Source organism: Diadema setosum, chromosome 16 (genome assembly GCF_964275005.1).
Source record: "Diadema setosum chromosome 16, eeDiaSeto1, whole genome shotgun sequence".
Classification (NCBI taxonomy): Eukaryota; Metazoa; Echinodermata; class Echinoidea; order Diadematoida; family Diadematidae; genus Diadema; species Diadema setosum.
In genome coordinates this window covers 6,674,464-6,695,032 of record NC_092700.1, presented here as the reverse complement: position 1 = coordinate 6,695,032, position 20,569 = coordinate 6,674,464, and the positions used below count along the sequence as shown (strand labels likewise).

The window sequence follows — 20,569 nt, the reverse complement described above, 5'->3', positions numbered from 1 at the left end:
TCCGCGCGTCTAAAATCTAAAGCTCCCTATTATATCTATATGAATAACCTTAGGGCTGGCTCTTAATTACATAATCTTAGGTCAAGACAGTCAAATAATGTTTATGTTGTCCAACTGATCTTGTGAACGAACTTTAACCTCTCTTTACAGAAGGAACTGCGCCTCCATCATTACTCCCCCCCCCCCCTCCCCCCAATCAGCATTTCATAAGAATTTTCCTTTTCTGGCTGGCAATAATTCAGCAAAAATAACCTACAAAAACAACCACCACCACCACCTTTTGTTGTTTTGTTGTCAGCCCATTTGGAGAGAGAAGTGGCAGCAAAAAAAAAAAAAAAAAAAAAAAAAAAAAGAGGTAAAAATTCCCCCTTTTTTGCTTTTCATAGCCCCCCCCCCCCATCATCTTTGACATTCATGATAAATTTTCTTATCAATGTCTGGGATGAATAGGTCAGGAGGTATGGAAAATAATGGGTTCTGAATGAGGGCAGGCACACACGCACACACACACACACACACGAAATACACCACTCATGGCTTACTTTAACCTCGGAATATGAGAAGGGTTGTCAGCGATATCATTCAACCTAAAAGAATGGGATCACTGCAACATCAAGGGAATGGACAAATCAGGAACGTACTTTTACATATTTATTTCACTTAGAATGTTTCTAGTGTATACAAGTAAAAGTTTTCAACCATTTTTTTTTTCCATACTCAATTCAAAGAGACATTTCTCTCAAGAAAGCGCCTTCAAACTGTCATAGTTTTATCACTTCAGGTTTCACAAAGTGTAATGACAATTTTACCGCCACTAAGACATTGAATTAGACTCTCAGATACAAAAATGATACCCACGCAACACTCTAGAGGTAATACTTTTATTCATAAATTCCACAAATTCTATGTTACACAACAATAAAGCAATACTTCTCCTTCTTGTAGACTGTCAATCGGAGAAGCCTTGCTGTATCTCATTAAGATTCCTCCAAATTCTACTGGAAGAACAAAACTTTCCGTGCCGACTGGAGCGAATTTCTGGACACACATCATGTACATGTCTAATGCCTCTTCCTTGAAGGTCATCGCACTTTGACTCTTGCTATTGACATACAATCACGTATACCAGGGGTCATTAAGACATCACACTTGCCAAAAATGTGTTTCACAATGAATGTTATGTGAATTTCTGCAGGCGAATGTATGATTATGCATAGTTTGAGGTACAGGTAATTTATCCTAAATATTATAATAACCTCCAAGATGATGGGAAAATAAACATTACATGAGGTAAATTAATGTTTTAATGGCATTACTCAATAAATCAGTCTGTAACTGAGATCAATAAATACTTCACTGTCTAATATGTATATTACATTGTCAAACCTCTATGTAAATTATTCACATCTGTACATTCACTGAATGATGTTATCTTCACATTTCATCTGTATCCACCTAAAGAAAAAAACAACAACAAATGACAGGAGTATCAGAAATGTGTAATAAGAATCACATGATAGATATTGTTAAAGTAGAAAAAGTGGTGCACAGCAGGCAACCTTAGGGGTCAACTTAAAAATCATCTCAGTATTTGACAATCCATGTCCCAGTACATAATAGTCATGTTAGTGTCGGATGAGCACCAGGAGGGTATCGCGTAACATTCACAGAAAACAGTAATAATGCCCTTCTGGCTCTTATCCGTCAGCTTCTTCAGCAAGTGAATACAAGAATCATTAGTGCATAAAAGTTGTTTATAGAAAATTTCTTCCTGTTTAAAAAAAAGAAAGAAAGAGAGAAATATAATCCTGGATATTGCAACAGAAATGTCAATAATGAAAAGACCCATGAAAAATAATATCTTATCTCATTTCTAATCCATGCAGACAAATATTGGCCCAGCTAATAGAAAGTTTGCAAGAATTAATACATAATCAGGAGTTAAGTACTAGAATCTCTAAGTGAGAGGAAAGTCAAACATCATGAAATGTATGTGCAAGACAAATAAAAAAGAAAATCTCACACACGTAAAATATTTTATCGATAATCTTATTTGGTATTGCCACATGCTTGTCCCTAGATTCCATGGTGTGTATCAGGACAACATTCACAGGTCATTCAAGGTCCATAGGTCAACATTCTTTCAACTTATTCAATGACATCACAATATCGGAAGTTGATGATCGCGTCATACTTTGCGTGGAGCACCTGCATTTTTAAACAATGCTTGGCCTTTTCATGGTAGCCAGAGGCAATATAGGCAATGAATTTTGTTATGCTAGCAGATATACACCACACATCTCATTCACATTAATTTCGTTAATAATGTTCTATCCCTTGCTTAATACCCTCCCGTATATGATAACTTTGTAACTTGAGGATACATGTAGCTAACTCACACACACACTCGATTACAACAAGACGAGGACAGCTCTGCACAACTTGAGCCATACTTGAGAAACTCTGGGTATAAACACGACACAAATAAGACATAACAGGTCTTGGAGTGTGGTGTGTGTCTTGCTGAATTGATGACAGTTTGAAAAGGGGAGGGACCGCCAACAAAAATGAGCTCCAGTGACTTGCACCAACACTACCACAACAGTCCAGTCTAAATTTCACGAAGATGTCCAAGCGCACAACGGTAGTAAGAAGAAATGTGAATAAATGCTGCAGTCGCCATTCCAACAGGCTGAATATTATCCATCTGCTTGTACGCTGATGGCTTATAACAAATAAGACAACCAACAACACGCTTTGTAGGGCCCAACAGATAAGAAGGGCAAAATTTTGTATGTCCAGTGTTGTGGGTTGTCTTTCCTCTTTTCCCACTGCATACTGTATAATGCTTCCATTTTGTGCCAAAGACTGGTGTCCTTTCTCCCTTAGTAGGATCGCACTGCTGGTGGCACTGTGGCGCAGTCCTCCTGGTCCAGCGTGTGGTCAATCACCGGTCTGTAGTCCAGTGTGACCTGTCAAAGTGAAACACGAATAAAAAGAAATAAACAAGTGCCTCACATTGGACAGTTTTCACTGGTTAGACACCATGAACTTGAAATTTGATATTCATATCATATCATTTGTGACCGTGCATCACAAAACGAACAAAAAGTCGCACCCCTTGATTTTATGTGAGGACTAAAAAAAGGTTAAAAGGGTCAACCAAGTCAACCTTGAGTTTTTCATACTTTCTGAAAGAGCTATCCTTCTACATTATTCTCAAGTTTGGGATCATAACACGAATGGGAAAGTGTGTTTTCAGCAGTTTTTCTGCAACCTATTTTGGGGGAGAATAGAATGATCAGGTATATCTTAGAGACCCCTTCTCATTTCTTGAACTCCTTTGCACACTCTTCACTTTCAAGTCTATAACTTTTGAAAGGATAACGCTGCTGCTTTAAAAGTTAGCATTAATCATGGACAGAATGTGTTAATAGAACATGCTCAATATCAGCTTAATTTGGTAATCCCTTCATTGTTGTTGCTCCGGTGGTTTACATCCTGTGTTTTGTCCCTTTCATTGCACAGCTCGCACGGCTTGGTAAAGATTAAGCGCTTGAACAGACCCTGTACTTTAGGAGTCTCTTTTCTCAGAAAGGGACACACAACCTTTACAAGTACAGTTTACCATTGGGAGCAGTGATTTAAAAAATGTGAAGGTCAGTTGTACACTTGTATCACAAAACATCCTACCATGTAAAAAAAAATTGCAATAGAGCCTAAAATATTTAGGAGATATCATCATTTTTCACAGTAAACCATAACTGTAGACGGTTTAGTCTGGAAACATTTTTTATTTGAACTACTGTTTACATTTCGTATATTTAACAATACCAAACATTGATAATACTGATTCAAATTTTTACATTCATTGTTTCTATCCTAAACTCACATTTTAGAACTACCTAGAATCACTAAGCTGGGTCTTCTGTTTCATCTGCAAATGGTAAATAAATGCCTTTAAGACAATGAGAGAGTATTTCCTTTTTACTCACCTTGCCCGTCTTCTCATCCATGTAGGACATAGTGTGTTTCCTCCAGTGCTCTTCAAACGGTTTCTCCTCCTGTCCCTCAAGTGGCAACTTGTAGTCATACTCGTCCACTCGGTCCTGTCGGGGGTGGTACAATGAATGAGGGAATGTTACGATGTAATAAGTTTACGCTACAAAATACCATGTCAATTTCAATCATTCCGTTGGAGGTTTATCGGAATGAAATCTATGTGGCGTGGAAATTTTCTCGCATTCGAGCGACATGAAACTGACGCAAAAATAAAAACATGCAAATTGTTTTGTTTCTTACATGCAATACTACTTTATATTTTGATTCTCCAGAATTAAAAGTGATATTCATCATACCAGGCTGAGCATGAAAAATTACTTATAAATACAAAATATCTGCTTTTACAGTAATGCAAATAAACCATTTTGGCAGAGCACAAATCTCTAAGTGCAGTAGTTGTACAAATCCATCATTTAATCCTTTCTTTTCATCAATCATTAATGCTATGATTTTTGAGACAAAATAATTCATATTTGCTCAAAGATGCACAAAGATGATGAAAGTATTGGCAGACCCATTGGAAGATATTAAGAACTCAAGAAAGGGGAAAGAATAAGAGAGGCAAGCTTGCCCGAATGAATATCAAAAGGCAACCAACATACATAAATCAAAACAAAGGAGATACCTCTGTGTTGCTTGCATCTCACTTGGCAAAAACAGTTTCACATCTATTCCATAAATCAGGGAGACTTGTACACTTTCCTATCTAGACCTAAACACCCAAATTCACGAAGGTAGTTTAAACTTAGACCATGGTACAAATTCAGACTACGGTCTAAAATAAACGAGAAATAGGCGTACCTTTGACATGTGCGTATCAATGTGTGTTAGCTTCTGGACGTCTGTTGACGTACGCAATCTGTTTATCGCATTTACACAGAAGAAATTTGCATAAAGCATGTTTAAACCATTATTTCAATTGTACCACCTTCGTGAATTCGGGCCAAAGAGATAGCAGAATTCTCAGAAAGCCTCTTGACAGTCTCGCGGGAGACGTGGAATGCTGTGTCTATTACCTTGAAGTCTTCCCTGGCGTGTGCTCCCCTGCTTTCCTTGCGGTTCTCAGCGCTGTACATGGTCTGGACAGAGTTGAGCAGGAGGTTCTGCAGCTCCAGGGCCTCAACCAGGTCTGTGTTCCACACGATACCTCGGTCAAAGAGCTGTGGGAGGGGGAGTATGGAGAAAGCTGGTTTACAGCTGGCTGTGATGAAAGCCTGATTTAAATATCAGTGCTCACTAGAACTCAACCACGATGTGAACAACAAAAATGATGTCTGCAATAGTCAATAAAGGTCACTTCAATTACTGAAATAAAAAAGCTGGTCATTCTGGACAGTGACAATGTGAGTTTCACATGACGGAGTGTCACATTTGAATCCCAATGATCATAATCATACAGATATTTAAATGCAGCTGAGTGCTGCAAACTAACTAATCTTCATGCCTGAAATTACTAAAACTCACCAAAATGCTGGCAAAACACAGGGGTGGATCCAGGATCTCCCCCAATTTTTTTCTTTTACTTTCTTTTGTTAAAAAAAAAGGGGGGGGGGGGCACCCGGTGCACTTGCCTCTGGATCCGCCACTGAAACAAATAGGTACTTCCCTGTTACAAAAGAACACAGAATCGTCACCTAAATGCTCGTGACCTCACATTGACAGCCAGTGGATTGTGCTGTAACGCATTTCCTATAGGCCCCTGCCCGCGTACAGTGGACTCCCGTTATAACGAAGTCCTTGGGACCGGCAGTTTTCTTTCGTTATAACGAAATTTTGTTATAACCGAATGAATAAACAATAAAAATACATAGAGTTGATAATGTTGCGGCCCTAAATTTTATTTCGTTGTAACCGGAATTTCGTTATAACCGTGTTCGTTATAACGGGAGTGCACTGTATATACTTTGGACTGTTCTTCAATGGATAGACACAAGTGCGAGCACTGCTTTTTGTAATGCCCCTAATAGCTATTCATTCCTTTGGCAAAGATCTTATATAGGCATATCTAGGACAACTAAGACAACTTAGACAGTAAATGAGTGGAAAAGAAAAGTGGAGAAATGAAAAAGTGGCAACTTCTTTCTGAATTTCTCAGTGAACAAAATTTCTATTCAGACTACTTGTATACGAGAGGGGAGAGCAATATTCTCACCTTGATATTGTCCAGGTTCGAGTAGACGTCGCTGATCAGTTCGCATCCCTCTTTCAGCGTCTCGCCGGTTCTGAAGACAGCGGCGTTGTTCTGCATAGTCTGTCATGGGGACAAGCAGGAATTGGACTCGTTCAATACTGACTACTGTCTCAGTTGGATTTCTTACGACACTAGTCAATTCCAATGAAGAAACTTCAAATCAGCAAGCAATGAGAGGAAGAGAGCTTTTGCGGTAACACCGTGAGTTTCATTGCTTCTGCAAACCTCTCTTCCTCATTAACATCACCTTGCAAACTTTCAAACAACTCATGACATGTAATGCTGGTTCACTACCATTACTTCTCTGAACAAATGCCTACAGCAGATTGACAACTACAATTAAGGACACAGAACTTTTGTGAATTAAGTCTTCTCTAGAGCAAGGAAGCAACATCACACTATAAAGTGCATTTTTGCATTTGGTAAGTACTGAAAAAGTGGAAATTTTCGCACATTTTCGGCAACCCGAAATTAGTGCGAAAATAAAAGCACATGAATATTTTTGTTTGCCATATGTTCCAGCAGTTGATGACTTGATTCCATGGAATTACAAACACGTGAAACTCTTCTTACCCCGCAGAGTGCGAAAAATTAGTCGCGCGAAAATATCCACTTTTACAGTATTGATGCATTTTGTATGTTTCTGATTTTGACTGTTGTCAACAACTTAGTGGCAAAGAGTGTCATTTCACTCAAAACAAAGATACAAACTATCATAATCAACCCCCCCCCCCCAAAAAAAAAAACCCAAAAAACCTAGGCTTTGGTGCCAGGGTGGGACTACTCACCTTCTGCATCTTAAGCCTCAGCTCAGCTGTGGGGATGTCACCGTCAGCATACCTCAGGCTGTCTAGGTTGGCTACCGAAGCTTCTCCAGCATTCTAGAATGAAAAGCACACAAATACACAAATTTCAACTCATTCAGTTGTGCTGAAGCCATGTGCCTTGTTATAAGAGGAAACCTTATCAGAGAACTTTCATATATATATAGCATTTAAATAGCATTTGATTTTAATTACAATCACTAACAGCGATGTGATACAGGGTAGCTCCAAGAATTGTATCTATATGTTAACACAGTTCTGCAACAATAGTTTTTTTTTAAAACTCTGTAAATCTCTCGACAAAATTTCCATAAACTCTGCTGCTGGCATGCAATAACCTCATAATATCAAATGCTCAAAAAGTTTGTTCAAAGTGTCATCCTCATCTTAGCAATTCTTAGGACAAGAAATATCAATCACGTCAACTTTTCATTGGGTCAATCAAGTGACACTCCCCCAAAATGCTTCAGCTCAGCAGCAATGTACATCTTGCATGATGTCGTGAACACCAAATACTTATCATATCATGATCTTGAGTGTATAGAAACCTGGGTGACCTTCCACTGATGGGCCTTTCGACTTGGATAGAGTTGCCAGTAATTAGAAATTTTGCTCTCATAATATTGGATCTTCATGACCATACTCTTCACATCTTAAAGGGAAGGTAAACCCAAAGAGCAATGTGAATTGAGTGAAAGCAGCAACATTAGCAGAACACATCAGTGAAAGTTTGAGGAAAATCGGACAATCGATGCAAAAGTTATGAATTTTTAAAGTTTTGGTGTTGGAACCGCTGGACGAGGAGACTACTAGAGGATATGACGTATGAGTGGACAGCAATACAAAGAAAATATAAAGGAAATTCAACAAAAATTCACTTTTCTAGAATTATGAAAGAGCAATGGATCAACCACTTTCAGAAAGCAGGGGGAATAATTGCTACCCTTAACATATGTCAATATGAAGTTGATGGAATTTGTAATTTTCATGAAAAATGGATTTTTGTAGTATTTTCTTTATATTTTCTTGGTATTGTTGTCCACTCATACGTCATAACCTCTAGTAGTCTCCTCATCCAGCGGTTCCAACACCAAAACTTTAAAAATTCATAACTTTTGCATCGATTGTCCGATTTTCTTCAAACTTTCACTGATGTGTTCTACTAATGTTGCTGCTTTCACTCAATCCACATTGCTCTTGGGGTTTATCTTCCCTTTAAGGATCATCACATCCATCCACATCTTCCTTTGCTCTTCTCCATCACAAACTTTCATGGACATCACCAATGATTTTTTTTTTAAAAACAATTTTTTAATAATTTTTTTCTTAATTTTTATTTTTTTACTACAGTTGTAGCTACTACTCGATCAAGATTCGGACACACACAATGCACAGACATACAAACACACACTCGTAATAAAGAAAAATCATGCAAAACAAAGCAAGAATTGGCATGCTTTTGGCATGTTTTTTGAACTGACCGGCTTGATTTCTGGGATGGGCTCTCCTGGCCTGTTCTCGTCCTTGATTGTGAGGGCGCAGGCACGTCCAAAGACGACGAGATCGAGCAGGGAGTTGGCGCCGAGTCGGTTGGCACCGTGGACTGAGGCGCAGGCCGCCTCTCCACAAGCATAGAGACCTGGGACGACGGTGTCTCCGTCCTCCTTGGTGTAGTTCAGCACCTAGAGTAAGACCAAATCAAATGCATCAGTAATGCTGAGCATGTGTCAGTACAAATATGATTACCAAACTGTCTTCCCCAGTATCGCTCAGGAGACTCTACCACCTAAGGAAAGACCTAGTGAACTTCCTCAGCAATAATAAACACATTCCCCTTCAAGTCATCACATGAAAACACTTGTGTAAAAATGCATGATATATATTCTAAGTCCAAACAGAAGAGGTTGTAGGGAATTTGAGTGGTAGATTGTTGGTTGAGAGCCAGAGAAACATTTCACTCTTTACAAGCTAAATGGAAGTAACAACCTTCTGCTGCTAATCCAATGGAACTCACATCCGTGATGAAAAGCTTCTAGCACACACTCACCTGACCCTTGTAGTTTGTTGGGATGCCGCCCATGTTGTAGTGGACTGTGGGGAGCACTGGGATGGGGTCGCGGGTCACGTCTACCCCGGCAAAGATCTGTGCGGTTTCTGAGATACCTGGCAGCCTGGTGGCAAGCTGCTGGGGTGGGAGGTGGGAGAGCTGGAGGTACACATGGTCCTTGCCCGGGCCGACACCCCTTTTTGAGTAACAAGAACACATACTATTATTCACCCTCACTTACACCACTCCCAGGGGCATGAACACAGATCACTTCACCAGACACAACTTTTGAAGTATCCTGTCAGAGGTACAGAGACTACAACACCACACTATTAATACAATGTGGTCTGTTCAAGTTTTCTGACCACCATTAAGTGGATAAGATTTGATTCATAAGAAACATTATTTTTTTTCTCTCTTTCTGTGACAAGGGACTTTTGACAGTATGTACAGGGTGATCTACAACTTGGTCTACTCCAACTTTGTCTAACGACCATTTAGTTTCAACCCACACGGTCTAATCCTGTTTCGTCTACAACAAGTTTGTCTACTGACCATTTAGTCTGATTGCCACTTAGCCTCATTACCAGTTAGTCTACTTCCAGCCAGATGGGCTATGCCCATTTCATCTAATACCCATAGTCTATTAGACAAAATGGGAAAAAAAATCCAACGACACAAAATTGCAGTTTGACCATCTGGTCATTAGACGAAACGATAGCCAAACTGAGCATAAAACCAAGTGAGGATTAGACCAAACGGGCTTTGGACAAAATTGATAGTAGACCAAATAAGTTCAGCTGCAGTTGTGTAAAACAAACTGGGAAGTAGACCATCTGATATTAGACCAAGTGGCAATAAACCATGTAGGTGCTAAGGGGTTCTTTTGTGCCAATTGGCATGAAAACGTATACAAAGGGCTAAAAACCAACACCATTAGCAATCCTTACCTTCCCTCCCTGATCTCAATGGTCATGGAACGAGAGACGACGTCCCTTGAGGCAAGGTCCTTGGCCGTTGGGGCATAGCGCTCCATGAACCTCTCACCCTCGCTGTTCAGGAGGTATCCTCCCTCGCCACGGCAACCCTCCGTGATGAGGCATCCTGCACCGTATATACCTGATGCAGAGACGATAGAGAGTTAATGCAAAAACACCTGATTTTGAATCATCAAGACACAGGCATGAATTGAGGAAGGATGATGTTCATGTTCTGGGGAAAGCGCTGGAGTTGATATTGTGCCTACCTGTCGGGTGGAACTGCACAAACTCCATGTCCTCATTAGCCAGGCCTGCTCTGCTGATCATTGCCGTGCCATCCCCGGTGCAGGAATGAGCCGAGGTGCAGCTGAAGTAGGCTCGCCCGTAGCCACTGCAAAAAGACAGAGTTGGAAAGAGAACAATTAGTGGGCTGGATATCTATATTCATGCTCATGTTTATGAATTCACATTCATAAACATTCATAAATATGCATGGTAGTTGTAAATGTGTGAAGTTCAGTTTGCCTAGAACTCTTGTGAAAATTAAACTCGTGGCATCATTTCCTAAAACAAATAATGAACATTACTTGGTGGGGCATTCATAAATTTTGGGCCCCATTTCATAAAACTTGTTATCAATAACAAGTTACGATCATTGTTATAAGCTACAGAAATCCTTGCATCTGATTGGCTGAGAGCAAATTTGTCACAGAAGTGTGGCAGCTGTTGATAACAAGCTTTATGAAACGGGAACTGAACAGTCCAAAGTTTCTATCAGGTGGATAATTCTTACCAATGCCCTACGTAATATGCATATTTTGTACACAACAATTTCTTTAGCAATATTCAAGACTGTTGCAAATCACTCATCTCCTCTTTGTGTAGACTGCAAATTTTATACATTAGTTGTTGCAGAAAAATAGGACATTCCCAAGGCAATGTGAACTGGTGGAAGACTAGCTGCTCACCCAGTGGCAAGGATGGTGTTCTTGGAGCGGATGCGATGGATGGATCCGTCCTCCATGCAGAGCGCCACCACGCCCCTGCATTCCCCTTCCTCCATGATGAGGTCGAGGGCGAAGTACTCGACGAAGTACGAGGTGTCGTATCGCAGGGACTGCCAATCAGAGAGAATGGATATTTTGGATCACAAACCTTGTCATCATCGGAATCATGTCAATCTCTCTATGACTATCTGACCACAAATACAATCATCCTCCAAACATTCATGCCTACCATTATCATCATCATTACCGGTACCTGCGCCAAGGGAGGAGGTTATGTTTTCGTTACCATTTGTTTGTTTGTCCGTGTGCAAAATAACTCAATAAGTTGGAAACGGATTTAGATGAAACTTACAGTAAAGGTTAAGAATGACACAAGGAACAAATTATTAAATTTTGGTAGTGATCTAGAAACTTTTACGGATTTTATGAAGGATTTTCGATATTTTGGCAGGTAGGGTCAATGAACTTGGGAGTTTAAGCTGCGCATTTTTTAGGTTTTCATTATACACGCACTAAGAAGTGCGTGCTCTAGTTTCTGCCAGGGCGAGGCCGCCTTCAGGCGTGCCACACAGTAGAGCGTTTATGATGTAACAAAGGCTTCTATATTGGGAAATTGGGTGATTTTTCAGCATGTGGTGGAAACTACTGATCACTATGGAAGAGCAAGATCATCGGTGGAAAGTAGCTGCTTGGCGGAGGTTTGCACTCTCAGAGTGCTTTTCTAGTTATGTCTACCATTATTACCATTAACACATCATTACTGCAAGCAAACTGGCTCCTTCATGTAATCCAAGAAATATATACCACATACTATCACTATCATGATTTATATCACACCATTATAAACACTAAGAACAATTCATCTTGCTGTCAGTGTTGTCTCATTATAATCACTGGTTTGATTTTTCATGACATCTACACAATACATATAATATGACAACATTCCAGCATGTTTTGATATTTGATTCTCTTGTCCAGGTAAAAAAAAAAAAAAGAATGAAATTCTGTCATCCATACCTGACCATAAAGTGTGTGCAGGAGGGAGTGGCCCGTTCTGTCTGCCACGGCACAGCATCGGTGGGCTTGGCCCCCCTTGCCATAGTCGTAGCTCTGGCCACCGAATGCCCTCTGGTAGATCTTCCCGTCTTCCGTCCTGCTGAAAGGCATGCCGTAGTTCTCCAGCTGTCCGAAGCCAAAAGGGAGGAGAAAAATCTTGTTGGCAGTATATGCCCAGGCTTCTGTTTTACTTTATGAGATTATCGGCAGCTGTGGCTCACAATAGTTGTAACAATGTCAGCCACTGAAACACTCAAGCTTGATTGGTTGCTGCTTACAGCATGTCTTCATGGACACTGTAACTATTGTAGTGGACATTTGTTAAATGCTGCTTTTCCAAATGGAAGCCTCGACTTAAGTATCGCTCTTAAAGAGGCTATTTAATTGTTTTTTCAACATTAACTATGACTGTGAAAGAGGGTTAATGTGAGTGTACAGGAAGCACATGTTACACGAACAGAGTTATAACAAAATTTCCTTATAACAAAGTTAAATTCATCATCGTCTTTCAATATCGAAATATACTTCATAATTCAGTAATGATGAAATTTTGATATAACAAAAGAAAACTGCCATTCCCGAAGGCTTCACTATAATGCAAATCACCTGAATTTTGAAACTTTTGTCAGAATCAGCTCTCTTTACAGTACTCTCTTTTAAACCATTTTGGTGGTCAAGGGCTTTACCACCTAATCAGTTGTCATCATGCAATATTCTTGGCAATAGTAACAGCTTTACTGGAAACATGGTGAACTGTTATCTACTAACCTCAATAACGGCTTTGGGAGCTTCCTCAGTCATGTAATGGATGGCGTCCTGATCTCCCAACCAATCAGATCCCTTCACTGTGTCATACCTGAGTCATGTGACCAAAGGGCAAAGGGCAAATCTAAATACAGGTAGTGGAATACCTGGAGAGGCACCATTTCTATTGTCAGACTGGAAATACAGAAATAAATAAGCTAGGAACAAGAAGCACAAACTATGTCCATTTCCAACAAATGCAAATAAAACACACTTTTCAGCTCTACTCTTGTTGATCACGGAGAAAAAGGTCTTTCCCCCTTTTCACTTTCTATTTTAGGAAAACAAACAACAAAGCAACGTACAGTAATGACATACAACTGTACATGAACATGCAATTTTGTATGTCGATGTGATGGTCATCAATGGAACATTTTTATCTACAAAGAATTTCATGTTGTCATCACAGTCACCTAAATACATCACATTCATCTATATGTATCAAAAACAAACAATGACATTCTATTTTTTTTTTTTTTTGCTCTAACTCAACAGCCAGCGTCTACTTTATCATACTCATTAGTGGGATTTGCCAACAAGGTTTCTGATGGATACTCAGTTCAAATGTCCTGCACTATTAATGCAAAAAGTTGCTCATTTAATATGAGGTGTTGAGTAAAAGAATTAAGATGACTAGAAGATGACTTACATGTGCCACCTCCAGTTGTCGGGCTCCATATTTCCAAGTGCTGCATTGATGCCTCCCTGTAAATTGTAGAAAAAGGATTTTAGCATAAATCTTTCAGTCAGTCAGTCAGTCAGTCAGTCTGTATCTTTGTCTGTCTGTCTGTTTGTCTTCCTACCTCCCTATCTATCTATACATGTATCATCTAAAAACCGTCCATCTATCCATCTATCTACAATGTATCAATCCATCTATCAATCTATCCATCAATCTACAGTGTATCTATGTATCTACATTGTATCAATATACCTATCAATAAACCTGTAATATTCATTGTTATTTCGTTTGTTTTTTTTCTTTTTTGAACTAACATAAGCATACCATTGTTCCTTTCATGAGGTTCCAGAATACAAAGCTTTAAAGTCAATTTTCATCATGTGAATAAACATTCTCTAAAAACTCTTTTGGTTAATAATTTTTGTATTAAGTCATCTGGTCCACTGAAGGCTGAACTAAACCTTCGAAATCTGCTGTAAGAATGGGCAAGCAAAACCATTTAGTGAACTGGTAACAGTTTGTAATCTTACCTACAGTGCATTAATTAATTAATTTACATGTACAGTTAAACTCGCCTAAGTCGACATCGCATATGTCGAATAATCGCGTAAGTCGATGATTTTAAAAAGTCCCAATTTTTCCCCGTTGACGTACGTGTATTAATTCACTCACAAGTCGAATTTTGTAAGTCGAATACTCGCCTAAGTCGATGAAATTCCAAGAACACTTTCACGGAAAAACCACTGAATTCACTGTGCCTAAGTCGAATAAGATTTTATTGTGTAATAAATCACGGTCATTTATTATTCATTACCTATTACTCATCTTTATTTTGTTTGTCAGATGAGTTTGAGGTGACAAAAAAAAATGATCTAAAATCAAAATTCAAAGCGATCGCATGGGATCGTTTAACTCTCTTCGTATTTGGAGGTCCGCTGGTACAGCCCTGTCAGCTGTCGCGCTATGTACGTACAGCGTTCGTACAGTACACATGCGTTCATTTACAGTATTGAGCTTGCAGTGTACATGTAGCTTGGCATTTGCAGCGCTGTGCAGTGGAGTGGTATAATGGATGAAGCTGCTGAGTTTTCAAAGCGGAAGGTAGGGGGAAAGTTACGGGCACGGGTAAATCAGAATTGCACCTCTACACGCATTTCAAGCCACGGTATGGTAAACTGGAATCAATCACTGCTCAAATATCGTTCATATTCACTTCCCCAAGGTTTAACAAGGGTGTAAAGTAATCGGACCTGTGCCAATAATAATGCACTGTCCATGCAAAGTTAGCCGCGGCCCTGCTGGGCGACCCGTGCTGCGGCACACCGCTCCAGCTCTCGGCTCCAGAGTAGACAACATACATGTACATTAAACATGTACCTGTGGTGAAACTGTAAGTCGATTTTTTTCGAATTACACACAAGTCGAAAATCGCCTAAGTCGATGTGTTTTGCTCAGTCCCGAGAAGATCGACTTATGCGAGTTTAACTGTATTACATATATTTTCATTCCGTTAAAGTGATTCAATCTCTAATGTGAGACATTCAAATGCTTATGCACGCAGAGGTTTTACATGGAATGAAAGAAACTGCACTTGAATTCATTCCATGGGCCTACTGTTGAAGCATTTTATTGTCCTATTCTAATGATGATCAAATATGTACATGATCAGATCAGAAAGGTGATAAATAAAGGAAATAATATATGTATAAAATCATCTTTATTTGAGCACCAAAGTGCAGAGTAATAAGTTTTAGAGCCATGCAGAGCGATGTCACACATTTGCTTGCTACCAGAAACATAAAACCTCTTTAAAGCTTGGCAACATGTTCAAACGGCAGGGTCATGTCATGTGTACATTGGGCATCATAAAATTTGTCACATGAAAAGTTACGTGTGTGTGTGTGAGTGTGTGAGTGTGTGTGCACTATGAGAAGAAAAAGATGGCGAGCCATGTATGTATGAGCTCATGTCTAGCACAAATAAATGAGCATGCATAATATTTTGTATCTTACTGGGACATTAATGTCCGAACAACCCAGAGCTATTGTACACACAGTGCAATGTAAAGGAATGTATATTTGGAGAGTCAGAATTGTATCCCAGTCTGCTTGTCAATTCATACGCCCAGATTTCTGCCATGGTTTTAAGCTTGACTGAAAATGAAGAGGCACCTACACGGCAGAAAATTTTGAAAATTATATTAACTTTGTACCGAAAGATTTTGGAACTGGAACACTCTGTTTATGGTACTGTCAGTATGAAAAAAAAAAATGCAATGAAGAAAATGCAACGAACAAATCACACAACAATTTGAGTTCGTTCAGTTTGCGATTTTTTCCTGCACAGGGTTATCTCCTAGTATTGTACAGTATTGTTTCATGGACATGACCTTTAATGACTAAACTATGCTCTCCTGGTATCTTTTATCTCTGGTTAGCATTACACAACTTGCTGCACAGTAGCTTTGCAAACATATGTTCTTCAGCTGATCATTAGACCACTTAAGCTGCTGACGCCCCATTGGCATTGGCGGAATGAACACCTTTCCATTATTTATCCTGGGTATCATTTATGAACAGTAGAAATTAATTGGAACTGTGGCCACAGTCTTTATGTCAAGTACATTATGAGAACATGACTATCGCATCAGTTCATTGAAAATTATTTCACCCATAGAGGATAAGCTTTGTTATTTTGCTATAACATAGTATAGGCTTCCCATAGAAACCATGCCTAGGTGCAGTCAGGACGAGTCTTCAGTGGGGTAAGCATCAACTTCAATCTGCTCTGCTGAACACAAGATGAGGGATTGAATTCTTCTTTACCTGTGCTGCCACCGTGTGTGATCTCGTGGGGAACAGCTTTGTGACACAGGCAGTCTTGAACCCTTCGTGGGCGAGCCCAAAGGCCGCTCTCAGGCCGGCCCCACCAGCACCAACGACCACAGCATCAAACGTGTGGTCCACCACAGGGTAGTCACGGGAGATCTGTGCATAAAGACACACATAACAGAGAATTGCATTTATCTCTTTTCCCTCTCAGCCAGACAGTTAATATCAGTGGTATTACAGAGCATGTTGCTGGGATGATTAAAATGGCCATTATGTCCATTACCTGTTTCTTCTCTAGCAGCCCTTTTAGAGCTCAAAACTATTTTAAAGAAATTCAGCCTCGCACATTCTTGCTTAACATGTATTTTCATTTTCATTTTTTTTTTTTTTTGGGGGGGGGGGCTACATTTTCTGTTGTCTTGAATTTGAAATGGCTACAGTTTATACATTAAAGACAAAAATAAAGGAAATGGTAATAAAAATATGATCTGATTATCTAGTGTTGTGTCAGCACTGTCATGCTATTTTCTTTTCTCCTCTCCTATGGCCATACTCAGAATTTTACATTCACCAAGGTCAAGATAGACACTGAGTGAATGGTGCATTTGTGGACAAATAGATAGACACAGAGCATGATACATGTTGTATAAACTGTGCGTACACTGTACTATGAAGACATGGCACCCCATGTAGTTGTATTTAGGAGTCTCCTGGAGATCTGATTTGTCTACTACACTGTACAATGCAATAATTGTATGCTGACTACAGCAATGACATCATTTAACAAGATACAACACTGTACAAATAATTGTTGACACAGATCAATGTCTGTGACAACACAATAAAGCAGCAGTGATACGAATGCCATTGCAGAGTCCATCTCAAAGATCAATATTTGTATTTATCTAGCATGATCTAGTGTACGTGCTGAAATAACAAGGGAGTTTTAAGAGAGGATTACACACATAAAGGTAACTACAATACATGGGATAATGTACATACACAGTAAAATCTATCCCAAGGGTGATAAGACCTTCCATCTCAACTGGCACACATTGTACATTCATTTTGATCCCAACTCAATTTTGAGTATCAAAAATACTAATTTGAGTTTAAAAATGTGTTAATTTATTAATACATCATATTATCAATATAATATTAATGTGCAAGTATTAAATCCCCAAAAATGTTTCTACACTATTTCACATTAACAGTGATGCTATTGTTCATTGCAATAAGTGTAGCAAAAATGACACAAATAAAAGCTTGTGATGTGAAATTTAATGATTTTTAAATATGAAGTCTTGCTACCTCATGAGCGAAATGCTTTACTCCCGTTTTCAATGGTGAGCACTCCATTCAACGGAAAACAGATTCCAGGTTTTAATGACAAAATTATGCACTATAAGATTTCAAATCTAGGCCACAATATCTATACTATAGGACCTCATGCATAATTTTCAAAGTCCTTTGTAATTTTTTTTTTCTTCAAATAAAGTGAACATTAGCCACAACAATGCCATGAAATTGATGTGGCTGATAATTATCATTATTACATTTTTCAATGAAAAGCCTGAATGCAATTAATCAATTTCAATACTGCAAGTATCTGACAATTCAAGGTACACTTGTACTTCAGTAAGTTCATTAACAATATTAAAGGTACCGCTCAAACACCTGCACAGATAGAAATATAATACCGGTTACTACGACAAGTTTTTCTTTAACAAACTGTTCCCTAAACTGTATCTACAGTACATGTATAGTAAGGGTACTAGGTCTCGCGCAGGGACCTAATGATCGCGCATAGCGTAACTGCGTATAGCAAGCGATATTACGCGTAGGACTAAGCGCAAAATTTGCCGATACGCCCATGGAATAAACATACCTGACTAACCGCTCAACATGAGAAGGAAGCAGGTAAGAAATTTTGATTTCCAACGAATTTTCCACTAAATTTCCAATTTTTTACCTTGTGCAAACCTACCTTCCCTTAAAATCTGTTCTAAGGATGTTGTAGCCTAGACGTGTCGTCTCGCTTGTCTCGTTCGTAGTCGATAGAATTCGTAATTTGTTCGATCGATCGTTTACCACGTGACGTCATCATACACAAGAACAATGTATGCTGCCAGCTACGCTGAAATACTGTTAATAAATGTTGTTTTAAGTCAAATTTTAACACAACGATTATAATATTACAAAGGAATAAATATTTCAGTCTATCGAAGTTGAAGTGTGATTTCAATTTGAATTTGCTTGTGATTTCTTGCGCTAACTTGTGATATATTTGTGACAGGGGAGGGCCATAATATGAAGAAAACAAATTAGATGAGAGTGTGACAAATGGGTGACGAAAATGAGAGGGTGACGAATGGGTAAGCACACACACAAACACACACACACACACACACACACACACACACAAAGTATATGTTCATATTTTACTTTTTTCCATTTTATATTACGTGTATATTATTGGTTAAAGTGATTAGAAATATTGTAAGAAAACTTTATAAATGAAAATCATTAACGATTATGAAAATATCAATGATAGAAATAATGATAATAAGAATGATAAAATGATGATGGTGGTGGAAGTGATAATAATAATAATGAAAATGATAATGATGATGATGATTATGATGATCGATGATGGTGGTGGTGATAATAGTAATAATGATGATAATAATAATAACAATAATAATAATAATAATGATAATAATAATAACACATATAATAATAATAATAACAATAATATACACAAGTTAGGTAAAACTGCTGTTGCTTATAACAGGGACAAATTTAATATCAAGTGAAAAAATATTCTACGAAAGCCGGAGCACGTTACAGCCGCAGAGGGGCAGACACTTTCACGCATGAAACTACAGAGGGCAGCTGCGCGATCTTTACATACCCCGAGAAATTGAACGCATAAAAGAAAGTCCGACATACAAACGGCGACAGCGCACTACTCCGTCATCGTATCATCAGGAGATTCTGGGAGGTGATTTTTCTACTTTTTCGTGATATTCATTGAGAAATTCAGGTACGATTATAGAATAACTTCTATTATAAGAGCATTTCAAATTTACGTGCGCGATATCTAGACCCCTCAACCATACATGTAACACCTGGACCTGATGAGGACTTGGTAGAATTACTCACAAGTTCTTTAAATTCTGTTGGCATACAAACCTGACTTGTTTTTGCTCCATCTCCGGTTTGCCTTCCGCCAACTGTGAAATGAAAGTCACGCTGACTCGCAAACGGCTTCAGAAGCTTGCTTGAAGTTATCTGTGACAGGGGAAGAGAGAGAACACAGAAATATGGTAATCATTGCAGGGCTGCCAACATTGGAAACTAGTTAAGAGTGAGACTCCCATAGGCCAATGCTATAATTTAGGAGTCAAAATGAGTGAGATCAATAGAAGTGCATGCAAATGAAATAAAGTTTTAGAGTGAGAAAGGACCAAAATGAATGAGTCTCACTCTCAATGAGTGAGAGTTGGCAGCCCTGTCATTGCCCCATCTGTGTTAAACAGCCTTCTTAGAGTCGCTCTGTGCCTGCCTACAGTCAATGTACATGTAGGGCCCCCTACATCACTTCTGAGTACATAATTAATCCTCACGCACGACGCGCTGATCGCTGCAGATGGGATCAACTGTCTTCAGCTAATCAAACTATTGACCGAAAGATCGTTAGTCTGTATCTGGTCGTCAGGGACATGTTCCGCGGAGAATGCATCTGGCTTCATGGATCCCCTCCTAACACTGCCTAAGCTAGTCCTAGTCCTATAAATACGGAGGAGCGCGATAACATAAAAAAAAAAAAAAAAGACTCCTCCGGACAGACGGATCTTTCTGTCTAATCAAACTATTGACCAAAAGATTGGTCTGTTTTTCTGGTCGTCGGGGATAATGTTCCGCGGAGACTGCGTCTGGCTTCACGGATCCCCTTCTTCTGAGGAGAGCGATAACATAAAAAAAAATAAGACTTCTCTGGACAGACGGATCTTTCTGCACTGTCTAGACCCTCATGCATGTAACACTCAACAGTAGGCCTACTAGAAGATTACCTAAACAGT

At 39.1% G+C, this 20,569-nt stretch overlaps 1 protein-coding gene across 1 annotated transcript; it reads right to left on the bottom strand.

The window, feature by feature from the left end:
- Window positions 1-677: 677 nt before the first annotated feature.
- Window positions 678-16,637, bottom strand: LOC140240150 (succinate dehydrogenase [ubiquinone] flavoprotein subunit, mitochondrial-like). The gene is made up of 14 exons (XM_072319955.1): window positions 16,479-16,637; window positions 13,621-13,676; window positions 12,936-13,023; window positions 12,129-12,293; window positions 11,073-11,221; window positions 10,371-10,495; window positions 10,075-10,243; window positions 9,125-9,320; window positions 8,559-8,759; window positions 7,042-7,134; window positions 6,215-6,313; window positions 5,079-5,222; window positions 3,996-4,109; window positions 678-2,972 (listed from the first exon to the last, which is right to left on the bottom strand). The coding sequence occupies exons 2-14, from the start codon at window positions 13,647-13,649 to the stop codon at window positions 2,886-2,888; spliced, it is 1,659 nt and encodes a 552-aa protein (XP_072176056.1). The 5' UTR covers window positions 13,650-13,676; window positions 16,479-16,637; the 3' UTR covers window positions 678-2,885.
- Between the last annotated feature and the right edge of the window lie 3,932 nt (window positions 16,638-20,569).

What these genes read in the sequence shown, in the direction of transcription:
- LOC140240150 (XM_072319955.1), bottom strand. Translation starts at nt 13,649, where the DNA reads ATGGAGCCCGACAACTGGAGGTGGCACAT. An exon ending in GACAACTGGAGGTGGCACAT is followed by an intron (nt 13,024 to 13,620) that starts GTAAGTCATCTT and finishes CACATGACTCAG; the next exon opens with GTATGACACAGTGAAGGGAT. An exon ending in CTCCCAAAGCCGTTATTGAG is followed by an intron (nt 12,294 to 12,935) that starts GTTAGTAGATAA and finishes GGCTTCGGACAG; the next exon opens with CTGGAGAACTACGGCATGCC.